Here is a 13412-nt window from a genome sequence, read left to right on the forward strand (position 1 = left end):
CACACCAACCCGAAGGTCCATTTAACTACTTTAATTAAGATCTTGAGGTTTTAACAGTAGCTTGTGTGAAATAAATCAACAGTTAATGAATTCTTAAAGATCCTCTGGTTTTCTTCATTTGCTGTCCTTGTTCCTCACTTATTGTTTCTTTTTATTCATCACCTGAACATTTTCACTTTACTCTCATATATTACTTGGCTCAGCTCTGCGCCTGACTGGTTTATCTATTATTATTTACAACTAAATATTTAAGGGGTATCATACATAAAAGGGGTTGAAATGTTCATCTGTCCAGTGAAAGAATCCTCTCTTCAATCTTCTTTTGTTCTGCTCATCATCCCTAATTACTCTCACAGAAAATCTTTCATCTTCTCTCTTTATTTGGTTCCTTTTTCTTTTAACAGACCTTCAGGGTTGCTTCATATTTTCTTCACAAACTCAAGGAAACATACTTCCCACAGTGAATTATCTAGGCAGAAACATTTACTCTGCCGAGCATGTTGCGCTAAAAAAGTTGGACATGAAAAATTATCACTTATGTACCGTGAGGGTACATGGGGGATTTTTTTTCTTTTTGCATTCCCACGCAAAAGTATTGCGTTACCTCGCAATACCTTTTGCGTTCCCTCGCAAAAGTTATTTAACACTGTTCTGCCTGCCGGTTTATTCACAAATTCACCTGCTCATCATTAGCGAGTTAGCCTACTACTTTAATTCAGCTTCAGAATGAATATATTACACAGCCACGCATGGAAATGTCATATGCCAATATTTTAACACAGTGCAGCCACGCAACTTCAATGTCAATTTCACAAACTTGTGGCGAGACATCCTGTTTTGGTAACCGGATATTTCAAAATAAAAGTCTAATTTATTTCAGTTCATATACAAAACAATTTTTGCGTGGGAATGCAAAACAATATTGCAAGGTTACACAAAAGCATTGAGAGGGAATGTAAAGGTATTGCGAGGGAACACAAAAGTATTGCGAGGGAATGCAAAGGTATTGCGAGGTAATGCAAAAGTATTGTGAGGGAACGCAAAAGTATTGCGAGGAATTGCAAAAGTATCTCGAGGGAACGCAAAGGTATTGTGAGGTAACCCAAAAGTATTGCGAGGGAAAGCAAAGGTATTGTGAGGTAACGCAAAAGTATCGCGAGGGAACGCAAAGGTAGTGTGAGGTAAAGCAAAAGTAATGCGAGGTAACGCAAAAGTATTGCAATCGAATGCAAAAGTTTTGCGAGGGAACACAAAAGTATTGCAAGGGAATGCAAAGGTATTGCGAGGTAACACAAAAGTATTGCGAGGGAACGCAAAAGTATTGCGAGGGAAGCCAAAGGTATTGCGAGGTAACGCAAACGTATTGCGAGGGAACGCAAAACTATTATGAAGTAACGCAAAAGTATTGCGAGGGAACGCAAAAGTATTGCGAGGGAACGCAAAGGTATTGCGAGGGAACGCAAAAGTATTGCGAGGGAACGCAAAGGTATTGCGAGGTAATGCAAAAGTATTGCGAGGGAACACAAAAGTATTGCGAGGGAAGGCAAAGGTATTGCGAGGTAATGCAAAAGTATTGTGAGGGAACACAAAAGTATTGCGAGGGAACGCAAAAGTATTGCAATCGAATGCAAAAGTCTTGGGTGGGAACGCAAAAGAATTGCGAGGGAACGCAAAGGTATTGCGTGGGAACGCAAAAGAAAAAAATCCCCCCATGTCCCCTCGCAGGCTCCGTACTCATTGACTCGACTGAAAGACAAAAGAGACAAAAAAAAATGCCTTCAAATTAAGACTTTAGAGAAAAACATGAATTTACGTGTTTTTCACATGCAAAAACATAAACATTTTAGATTTATTTTGAGTAGCAGTTAGCTTTACTCCAAGTAGCAGTTAACATCACTTTGAGTTACTGTTAGCTTCATTTTATGTAGCTTTTAGCTTAATTCTGAGTACATATTAACACTTCAATGGGAATTTCTCACTGATTCTCCAGCTTGAAATCATTCTGCTGTCTTCTACATTTAGGATTCTTATACCTCCAAATAAAAATAACCAAACTGTCCCTTTAGTCATATGTTAGGTTCTCAACTTGCCCTCATTGTTTTACCAACAGGAAACACACATTAAGTGCAACTAAACTTTTAAAACACATAAGAACAGAAAAATACTTCTTTATAAATCCATATTTCCTTTTTTCTTCCTAATCAATCAACAAACTCAAACAGCCTGCCACCTAAATAATTAACATGCCCGTCAAAATAATTAAATCAAGAAAACAAAGTGCTAAGTGTTTGTGTTGGGTTTTGGTTCCTGACTTATCTAGTTAATTTGGGTCGAGATTGTTTTCAGAGATTATAAAATGAGGAAAACAGTGCTAAAAGTACAATTTTCTGATTCAGAGACTGGGTGGGGTGGAATCATATCTGCATAAAGTAGTCACTGTAGGTTTGTGGTGCAATTTTAACAATATAATAGAAAGTAAAAATGACATTTTCTGCATATTTTGTTAAACAACAATAACATGCTGAGTAAATGGGAACTGGCAGATGCTGTATGGCCCTTGAGGGTTTGTGCAACGCATGGGCAACCACTGAGAAAAAAGCTATTGCACCACCTCTTGTCTTGATCATATCTTCATAATTTCCCAGAACGTGTACACACACACACACACACACACACACACACACACACACACACACACACACACACACACACACACACACACTTGTGTGTTTTTATGAGATCATGAGATGATTTTCTGCAGTTGTGACTTATTGGCATCCAGGTAATAAAGTGTGTACACAGTACACACGTTTCTGCATGTGTGTACATAAACGTCAAGGTATGAGGTATATGCCTTTGTGTGTGCGGTTACGCGGTGTGCCGGGGAGGGTGGGTGTTTGTGGGGTGGTGGTCTTGGCCCCTTGTTTAAAGGTTGAAAGATTCTGATCAGCCCCAGACTCCATTAACGGAGCCAGAGAGATGGGGAGGGGGTTTTATTGTACCGCAGAGTGGAAAATTGAGTCCATGTCACAAACTAATCAAACCGTGCCAAAGGTGAACGGAAGAAGAGGGAGCCACACACACACAGACACACACACAAACATGGCAGAGGAATATTCAGGCCATCTTTAAAAGTTGCTGACACACACAGAAGAGGTGGACGAAGCAGATGGCAGCGGGGCTGAAAATCTGCAGAGACCCCTCGTGCGACAAACCTCACATTAGCATGGCTTTGTGTCGAGCTAACATTAGCAAAAAAAAAAAGCCCTTCGGGGAAAACAAAAAACGATTTGTGGAAGAAAATGTGCTGCAAAGGGACAGATTTTCTCGTTGCACCCATCATGTAAAAAAAAAACACAGAAGAAGACATTTCTGGGAAGAGATTGGGTTGACCGGACGTTTGTGGCTGATGGTGTCCTTCCAGCTGGTGGAACAGGCTGTGGTGACATGCTTTAAAACAAGAGGCCACTGTTCAGCTTTTCACTGAGTTATTGCTTATACTCCGGGTTCTGCTAAACCTGGAGGGCGTTAAATAAGAAGGTGGAGGGCTGGTGTGGATAAAAGGCCAGCTCCACTCTGCCTGGATTGATTCTCAAAGTTTTAAACCAATGAACTGTAGGTCCAGACTCCAGGTATCAGTTCAGGGTTTAGCCCCCCCAACATCAAGGTGTTCCCTAGGGGGCCATCGCCTTGCGTCGTCCTCCTCTACTCCAGGTCTCTGAGTGCTAGGAGGTGGAAGTTTTGGTTTTGGACTGAGCGTCTTTCTTGCTGTTCTGGAGCACTGGCGAGTCGCTAGAGGTCTTGGGCGTTTTCCTGGGTGGACTCTGTTCAGCCACGTCATGCAGGGAGGGCTCTCTGTACATGGCCACTAGGAGAGGGGAGAAGATAACATAAATAAATACAATTGTTTCAAGTGATTAAAAGTCTGATCAAACGAGAGTAAGTCAGGTTCTCTGGACGGGGTCTTTATAGATACGTTACATCCTTTATCCAAAAGGCGTCCCTTTTCATCTCTTTCAGGGATGAAGATGTTCTCATCTTTGATACAGAGGAACATTGGTTTGAGAGAGGAGTAAAGGAAGAGATGGACCCTCTATGTCCAATTCCTTTCTACAATAGAGTTACTGCGAGTATGACTCAGCCCTCTGTGAACAACAAGCAGCTATCAGGGCACTAATGATCAGTTGTTAGACTGATGGTCCTTTTTTAATCGTGAACACCCAGTTTCGAGTGTCATCAGCAAACTGGTTGATGCACCATGCAAAGGTACTAGGGCTGAGTTTACCTGCAACTCCTCAGACTGAAATAATGTTTTGGCTAAAAGACGAAAAGTTTCAGCAAAATAGAGCCCATCCATGAATCAGGACAAAAGTTTGGTCAGCTGGTTTGATAAAGATTTTAGGTAAAGTATCACTGCTTTTGTTCAACTTTTGGACAATTATTGCTCTTGTTTTGCCCCAGAAATAAGAAAAAATCAGACCTTTTTACTGATAAATATCTCCATCTTCTTCCGCTTATCTGTAGTCGGGTCACAGAGGCAACAGGTCCAGGAGAGAAACCCAGACCTCCCTCTATCCAGCAACACTTTCCAGCTCGTCCTGGGGGACCCCGAGGTGTTCCCAGGCCAGAGAGGATACATACTCCCTCCAGCGAGTCCTGGGTCTTCCTCGGGGCCTCCTATCAGGGGGGACGTGCCCGGAACACCTCTAAAGGGAGGTGTCCAGGAGGCATCCTAACCAGATGCCCAAACCACCTCATCTGATGCTTTTCGATGAGGAGGAGCAGCGGCTCTACTCCAAGCTCCCCACGGATGACAGAGCTCCTCACCCTATCTCTAAGACTGAACCCGGCCACCCGTGAAGGAACTCATTTCAGCCGCTTGTATCCAGGATCTCGTTCTTTCGGTCATGATCCACACCTCATGACCATAGGTGAGGGTTGAAATGAAGACAGACCAGTAAATCCAGAGCTTTGCTTTTAGACTCTGCTCTTTCTTCACCACAACTGACCGAAGCAACGCCCTCATTACTGAGGATGAGGCCCCAGTCCGTCGATCAATCTCCCGCTCCATCCTACCATCACTCGTGAACAAGACACCCAGATACTTAAACTCCTTCGCTTGAGGCAGAGACTTCCCCCTGATCCGGAGGGGGCATTCCACCCTTTCCACTGATAAATATGTCGATTTAAAATACTTTCAAGTTGCTAGTTATATCAGAGCTTTAGACTAAGACTAGCTTTTGCTGAAAAGTGATGGAGATCTAGTGGCTCTTTTCAGAGATTATGAGACATCCCATGCAGTAATTAGTGAAGCTAACTTTTTGATTGGCTATGCCCACCACCTATAGTTATAACTAGACTTGTATCTGGCCCAGTACCAGTATTTTTACAAGTACTTGTACAAAATGCCCCGATACTTGGAACAGATACAAATACTAGTTTCAATGCTCATTAAATGTGTTACAGTTTACATTTCAAGTGAAGGTTTTTACTTCCATTTTTATGAAATGTATACAAGTTGAAGATTTGTATTTGATAGCTCTTTAGGGTTAGTTTCCGCTAACTTTTAGATGTTTAATGGGTTAGCTTTAATTGGTGTATTATTATGAGCTAGTGAAGCTAACTTTTTGGTTAGCTGTGCCTCCCTACTGGTATAGCCATGTTTTGGGATTTTTAAAGGTCAATTAGTGGTGGAAGGCCCAAGGGACCAACAAAAGTCCGGCGATATGAATGAAATACACCGCCTTCAGTTACGTACCTTCAATAAGTTTGGGCAGGAAGTGAGCAGCACCCTTGGTCTTCTTGACCCGGTTTCCTTTCATGACCTCTCCGTCTCGGTTGATGCCGATGTACCACGCTCGGCCAGACTGGGTTTGTCTGTAGAGGATGGACGAGTAGGTGACGTAGTAGTTCTCGAACACGCACTCCTTGAACTTACACTCGGGTGTGAAGTGTTCCTGTAGGACACAAACGCAGACATGGATCAGCTCGGAGAAGGAAAACCTTGCACTCAGAGCAACTTATATATTTACTCTCCTTTTCCGACAGTTTTGCTGTGACTGGGAGGACATTTGCTCTATTTCATGGTGTGGGGGTTACAGGAGCGTTGACACGCACAGAGAGTGGTGTTATATTTATTTTCTGAGCCGCCATTCCAGCTTACCTGTAAAAAACAACCATTAACTCAAATCTTTTACCCTCTCGGTGGTTTGATGCTGCCGCCGTTGGCCTTCAGCTTGCACTTGTGCACCCATAGCTCTGCATTAGATGGCCCCACCCCTTCCTCTCCTAACAGCCCTCACACACTCCACCTCTCCTTCTCCCTCCTTTCCTCCGTCACTTGGTAACCTTGTCGAGGAACAAACCAATTTGCAGAATTGATTTGGAGCCTTGATGTGACAAGTGAGCAGAAAAGACCTGAATAAGGAGTTTGCTCTCTCTCTCTCTCTCTCTCTCTCTCTCTTTCTATCACTATCTCATTCCTCCTCCTCTTTATTCTGGCTTCCACTGGTGACCATTGCACCTCCCATAAACAAGCTAATTACATCGACTGCATCGCCCCTTTCTTTAATTACACATCCATTCACTTAGGCATCTGTTCATTTAGTCTCCTCTTGTTACCTCGGCTCCATTAGCGAAGAGCAAATTTCAAAAGTGTGCAGCATCTCAGGATCAGATCGCTGTCATCCAGAATGAATTGTTCTAAATTTGCACACCAAAGGTCAACAACTAGTACATTTTTTTGGTGACAGCATGACTAAATATCACACATGTGCCAACTTCCAACTATCTTAATGGAAATTTAAGTGACAAACCAACACAAAGCCACAAATACAATTACAAAGTGAAAGAAAAATAAATACATGAGTTTCAACTTTTTGTGGACCCCTGAATCAGTTCTTTGTAGGACCTGTCCCAGCAAGTCTTTTAAGTTTTAGAGCAGGGCTACTCAACTGGCGGCCCGCAGGCCACATCCGGCACGCGAGTGACCAAAGTTCAGCCCGTCCATTGGTTTATTCATCTCTTAATCTAAACCCCCGGTTTTCTACTTTAACTAAATGAACTTATAGTAATTAAACATAGACATGTTTGATATCTACATAAATGCCAGAATCTCGGCTAGAAGCTGGTAAAATATATTTCTATAAACACCCAAGACAGTTTAAACTACAAGCAGTTGAAGATAAAATTATGAAAGTGAAAATAAAATTGATTCAAACATTTGGCAAGTCAGAGATGTCAAAATAATATTTGTGTTAAATAAGAGGCATAATGTGTTATTTTTGTTTTTGACATTTTATTATCACTACTTTTATTATAGAGTTCATGGTTAAATGCAGCAAATATAATTATTTCAAAGGTAACAGATCTTATTTACATAATGACTTTAATTGCTGGATGTTCGGCCCCTCAGCTGCTGATCTGCAGTAACTGTGGCCCCTGGAGAAATGTAGTTGAATAGCCCTGCTGTAGAGTCTGAGCATTTTGTCCTTTCTGCTTTGAAAAATCACCTCAAGCTCAGCAGAATCAGACAGGGAGCCACAGATTCTCAGATGGATTCAGGTCCGGACTTTGACCGGGTAATTCTACGGTAGTTCTGGGTGGTTGTTCTGCTGGAACGTGAACCTCCACCCCAGTCCTTTTTAGACTCTAAAGGGATTTGGTTTGAATCAAACAGTTAGTTTTTATCCCATTGGTTGTTGGTGAGCTGTAAACTGTTGTCTTTAAACCTTTCTTATTTGTCTTTTTTTCATAAAGACCAAATTATTGGACCAATAATTGTCTTACAGAAAGGTTCTTCTACTTTTTTGAGGTTCTAATAATCCTAGGGATGCACCGATATGAAAATTTCAGCCATTACTGATATCTGATACTATCATTGGTGTTGTGGTCAATAAAGGATATTTTTACCAAAAGTTAAAAAATAAAAATAAAGGATATTTACAAATATTAGACAAAAATACAAATTATTTAAATACATATACACACAAATACACTTAAAAATGACCAGAGCGCTGACATTGGTTTCTCTACTTTAGTTATTCCTGGCTGCGCAGCATCACTATCAGTGCCACAGCTCTACAGGTTAAGGCAAGTTAAATTTAAGACTTTTTAATACCTCTTTAATGCCACTTGAAATTAAATTTAAGACCAACTTCACAAAAGAACACACACGGGGAAAAAAAACCCTAGTTGGTGACAATTTTACCCGAACAACAACTAGAGAAGCATCTGATTAATTATTGAAAAAGATAAATATTTTAATATTTGAGACGATTACAGTCATCCTGCTTACAGTGTGTTAACAGTTTTAAGACCTCTGAAAGATTGATTCAGGACATTTTAAGACTAATGAAGGCCTTACTATTAGATTGATAAATTCAATGCCTTTTAAGACGTTTTAGGGGTCAGCGGGAACCCTGTGTCATGACCAAATAGATACCACTCGATCAACCATTTCCCCTCGCACAACACAAACACAAAGCTAAAAAATGGGAAATCAATTTCGGACATTAATAATAGCTCAGTTTATCGACCAATATCGATATTCTAAAAAATGACCAATATCGGCCGATACCGATGTTAATGCCGATATTTTCATGCATCCCTACTAAATAAGTCGAGGGGATTAAAAATGTACACCAAGCACCAGTGGTCCCCTTTAAGGGCTCGACACACGGGAGGCGACGTTGCTCGCTCTCCATTCATTTCCTATGGAGCCTGTGCGGTGAGGCGACAATCGCTCGCCCTCCTCCAGCTAAGAGACCGGCGAAAATAATGCATGAGAAATATTTTGCGCTCGTACACGTAGACGTACACACGCGAGCTTGCGACGCGACATATGAAAGTTGAAAAATGTTCAACTTTTGTCGCTGTCGCTTAGCGTACAACCAATCAGCGAGGGTTTCATTGACTGACCAATGAGAGGAGAGTATGCTACACACTGCCGTTAGCTAACACTTTCACCAAGTGATTACTAAAAAGCTTTGTGGGAATTTATTGGCACCAGGGTGAAGTTTATGGTAAGTGTTTCCTCATAAAACTGTATCTTGATGTGTGTTTGTTTTTCAATATCATTAGCATCGCAAGATTTGTTTAGTTTACACGTCCGTAATGCACACCCGCCTTCAGAGTCAAGAACCAATCGAATTTCGTGAAGACAAGCGACCTGAGAGCGCGATTCGCAACGCTGCGATCGCCATCGCGTCCCGTGTGTCGGGTTTCACCCTGGCTGTGATGACAGCCGTTAATCGCTGTAGTTTGTCGCTGCCCATGTGTCGAGCCCTTTAGACACGACTTGGTTGCAGCCTTTCTGGTCAGCTGTGAAACATAATAAACAATAATAAAAAAATTAATAATTAGAGAAATACACATCAATACATCAACTATCCCCCAGCAGGGAAACAACAGGACTTATATTCAGCTTACATAAATGTTGAAGTTTAATAACATAGAATAATTTATAAAATAAAAGTTTTTTCTTCGCAGAGGCCATTAGGTTGGAAACACAGTCAGGCTGCCAACAGCGGTGCAGCTTTATGAGCTAACACACTGTTAAGAAGTCATTTATCCGACACATTATTCTCTCTGCAGACACACGGGGGACAGACAAACATCTGTCGGCACAGATGAGTCTGAACAGACTGAAGCTGGATGTTTGACTCATTGTTTCCTCCTCTGCAGGAAGCCGCTCCAAAAAACAGCTCACCTTCTTCACATATTTACACCTGAAACACTGAACCGTCTCAAGTTTATAAAGCCTGAGAAAACTCGATTTCCCTCATGAGTCGGAGCAGTTTTTATCACAGACGTAGCTGCTCTTGTGTTCAGCAGAGGGTGCTCAAAACATGCAGCCAGACCTGGAGCTTCTAATGACTTCTGCAAGTTTCACAGGTTTCTTTTTTAAACGGTGTAATAATCACTTGAGTCAGTGAAACAACACTAAATTTAGCTTTTGTTTTCCATGCAGCTTAAAAAAAACAAAGTTAAAGTACGTTTAAAATGCATCAATTATGCATTTGACTCCAAATGTTCAAAAAAAAAGTTTCAAATATTCAGTTTCTTTAAAACTGCTTTAAATTTAATAAAAACCTTTCAAGTGTTTTTGTTTAGAGTGAAAATGTCAACAAGAGCAATACTGGCTCTGTTTCTGTCCTCTTGTGGTACTTTTACATTTTAGCTACTATTTAGCTACTTTCAGCTGTTAAGCTTTTAGCCAACCTTTAGCTACTTAGTTTTGACTTTTTGTTCTGCTACTTTAAGCTTAAGGCAAGACTAGTAATTTTTTGGTTTTGTTACTTTCAGTTAGCCTTAATGCTAATTTGGATTTTAGCTGATTGATTGCTTCTTTTAGCTGGACTTTTGCTACTTTAGGTTTCAGCTGCTATTTTGATCCTTTTAGATAAACTTTTGCAACTTTAGATTTTAACAGCTTCTTTGCTTATTTTAGCTACCATCTAGCTACTTTCAGTTTTTAGCGACTGTTCTGCTACTATTCATTAGCATTTTCATAATTTTAGCATCTAACTAGTGATTTGTTTCTTTTAGCTTGTCTTTGGCTCATTGTAGCTTCAAGGTTATGCTTTGTTACTGTTAATGTTTAGTGTTTTTTGACTTTTAGCTTGTCTTCAGCACATTTTAATTTCAGCTACTGCTTTACTACATTTAGCCTTATACTAGGATTTTACTACTTTTAGCATTTAGCTAGTGTTTAGCTTTTTTCAGCTTTATCAACTCACTTTCAGCATCATCAGCTAATTTAATTAAAGTTTGTATTTCTAGAGAACATTTAAGTTCTCTGGTTTTGTTTGTTCTTCCTATTCGTGAAGTAAATGTTATTTGTTTGACTAAAAAAGCTGAAATAACATTTTTATGTTTTTAACACGAGACAACGAGGATGGCTGGAGGACAGGTTCTGTCTCAGCACAGTGAAAAATCACAACGGTAAGATTTACCAAAACAAAGCTGATTGTTATCTGAGCAAATGAACAGAAAAACAACTTTGCGGACAAACAGCAGAAGAAGCATCACAGGGAATAAAAAACAAGCCTCCAAAGAGAAGCCTAATTATCAATTTATTAGTTTAAAAAATGCAAACATCTTTCAACTGCAGCTTTAAGATGTTTCCTTTTAACATTAGTCTGTGAGTGAGAAGCTAAACATGATAAATTAAATAAAAAGAAATCAAATCTTCCCATTAAAAATAGAAAAATAATCCCAAAAAGCATAAAATCTATCAGATGTTTTTCCTCCTGTAATTCACGTTTCGGCTCTAATTTCTTCTGTTCTTCACGTTTCGGCTCTTATTCTTCCTGTTCTTCATGTTTCGGCTCTTGTTTCTCCTGTTCCTCACATTTCGGCTCTTGTTTCTTCTCTTCTTCACGTTTCAGCTCTAATTTCTTCTGTTCTTCACGTTTCGGCTCTTATTCTTCCTGTTCTTCATGTTTCGGCTCTTGTTTCCTCTGTTCTTCATGTTTCGGCTCTTGTTTCCTCTGTTCTTCATGTTTCGGCTCTTGTTTCTTCTGTGCTTTGGCTCCTGTTCCTCATTTAATTTATGGCTCAGGGTTTTTTTTATTAGAAGTCAGCTTTAGCCTAAAGCTAACCTCTAACTAACCCTCACCTGACTCCACCTGACAGTGTCAGTGGTCCCCGAAAAGTTTGTGCACATCGGGACTAAGGTCCCCAAATGTAACAAAATCAAACGCGCGCGCACACACACACACACACACACACACACACACACACACACACACACACACACTTATTATGGTTTGTCAGAACAAACAGACGTATAAACCAGGTTGAAATCTGAAACAAAGATGAGATTTTTATGGAGCAGGTGGGCACAGTGTAGGAGAAGGGGGAGGGGGAGGAGGAGGGGGGGGTGTCCTCTGCTCCTTTCCTTCCCTGCCAGACCCTCACTATATATTTGGGGATTTTCCAAAGATCACCTGCCTTTTCTCCACACCACACTCTGCATCTCTCTGTTACTCCTCCTTTTAAACTCCTCCTTTTATTGCTTCACCTCCTCTTTAATTCCCTCCATCACACGTGCCATCACCACAGGCCGACGGGAGCTCAGGAGGAGGAGGAGGAGGAGGAGGAGGAACCAAAACCAGAGTGCTGAGTCAGAGAAAAAGAGTTTTCTGATCAGGTGGGTGTGTGAGGAAGATCGTCGTCAGAGGAGGAGGAGGTCTGACTGTGAGGAGGGTGTTTATGTGCAGAAAGATGTTATCATGGGGATCTGACTAATTGCTGGATTATAACCAGTCTGAAGAGGCAGAGAAGCTTCGTGAGTCTTTTTGACCCAAGGGCAGCAGGAAGGTTAAAATTAAGAAATGTCCGTTCATCGTCTTGTCATCTTGCAGCAGATCACGTCTTGACTTATTTTATTTTTATAAAATATATAAATCTTATTCAAAATAGAAACAAAGATTCAAAAAAGGACAGCAGATTCCTGCTCAAACGTTTTTCCTTGTTTCTCAAACCTTTAAAAAACACAACAGCTCAGCAGGAAAACAGGGTCTAAACCCTAAGAGGACATCCAGGCTCTCCTTCTCGCTCTCTGCCCGTCTCCACAGAGATGGGAGGTGCTCTCTGCTACGAGACCCCGCCCGATGATGGATGCGCAGACTCTCTGTATCGCCAAAGACCATCCATCCCAATTAACCGTTTCTTTTGTGAGGCAGAGATAAACATAAAACTTACAAAAGAAGTCCACCTATAGGAACTCAACGACAGAGAAACGCTGAACTTTTACAGCCTAATTAAGCCCGATGTCCTGTAATTACAGTGGGAAATATGTTCTGTACAAACTGCTCAGAGTCACGTTTTCAACTCTTCAGGATCACCGTCAAAAGGCAGCTCACTAAAAAATAAATTAAATCAGTTCTGGTGACCTACATTGTCGCGCTCTCCTTTTTTACAAGCTCAGCTCCCAGTTTCTCTTTCTTTAACTTGTTTCTTTCACTCTTGGCAACTCTCTGAGGCGAGTTGTGTGAATAAAGGTGTTCCCTGTTCAGAGACGGGCACCTCCATCCATCTCAGAAAGAAGTCCCCCGGTCGAGAGCTGAGACGAGACCAAAACAGGAACGAACAACGAGGGAAGGCTAACAACATGAGAGGGGGTACAAAAGACTTAAAAGGCTGAACAGCTCCAGTCAGGTCCAGTCAAAGTCTAAAATACAGAGAATGTACTGAACGGACATGGGGGGTGGGGGTACAGAGTAGAGCTGGTTGTACTGACCCAGTCAGATTATGGATCGGACTCTATGAATCAGGACTCACAAACCCAAAGTATTATTTAACCCCAAACAACTGAATCCCCAGAAATGCTGCATATACAGTATGTGTGTGTGTGTGTGTGTGTGTGTGTGTGTGTGTGTGTGTGTGTGTGTGTGTGTGTGTGTGTG

The 13412-nt window shown here is 41.1% G+C and overlaps 1 protein-coding gene across 1 annotated transcript in view; it reads right to left on the minus strand.

Annotated features, from left to right (window-relative positions):
* Window positions 1–1547: 1547 nt before the first annotated feature.
* The window catches only part of fgf11a (fibroblast growth factor 11a), a 76977-nt gene continuing 65112 nt past the window's right edge, over window positions 1548–13412 (minus strand). The window contains exons 4-5 of the mRNA XM_014021233.1: window positions 5759–5957; window positions 1548–3868 (exon numbers count right to left, since the gene is read on the minus strand). Of these exons, the coding sequence (XP_013876687.1) occupies window positions 3726–3868; window positions 5759–5957 (342 nt within the window). The 3' untranslated portion in view covers window positions 1548–3725. The remainder of the gene's footprint in view (window positions 3869–5758; window positions 5958–13412) is intronic.

This window comes from Austrofundulus limnaeus, unplaced genomic scaffold (genome assembly GCF_001266775.1).
Source record: "Austrofundulus limnaeus strain Quisiro unplaced genomic scaffold, Austrofundulus_limnaeus-1.0 Scaffold283, whole genome shotgun sequence".
Taxonomy (NCBI): domain Eukaryota; kingdom Metazoa; phylum Chordata; class Actinopteri; order Cyprinodontiformes; family Rivulidae; genus Austrofundulus; species Austrofundulus limnaeus.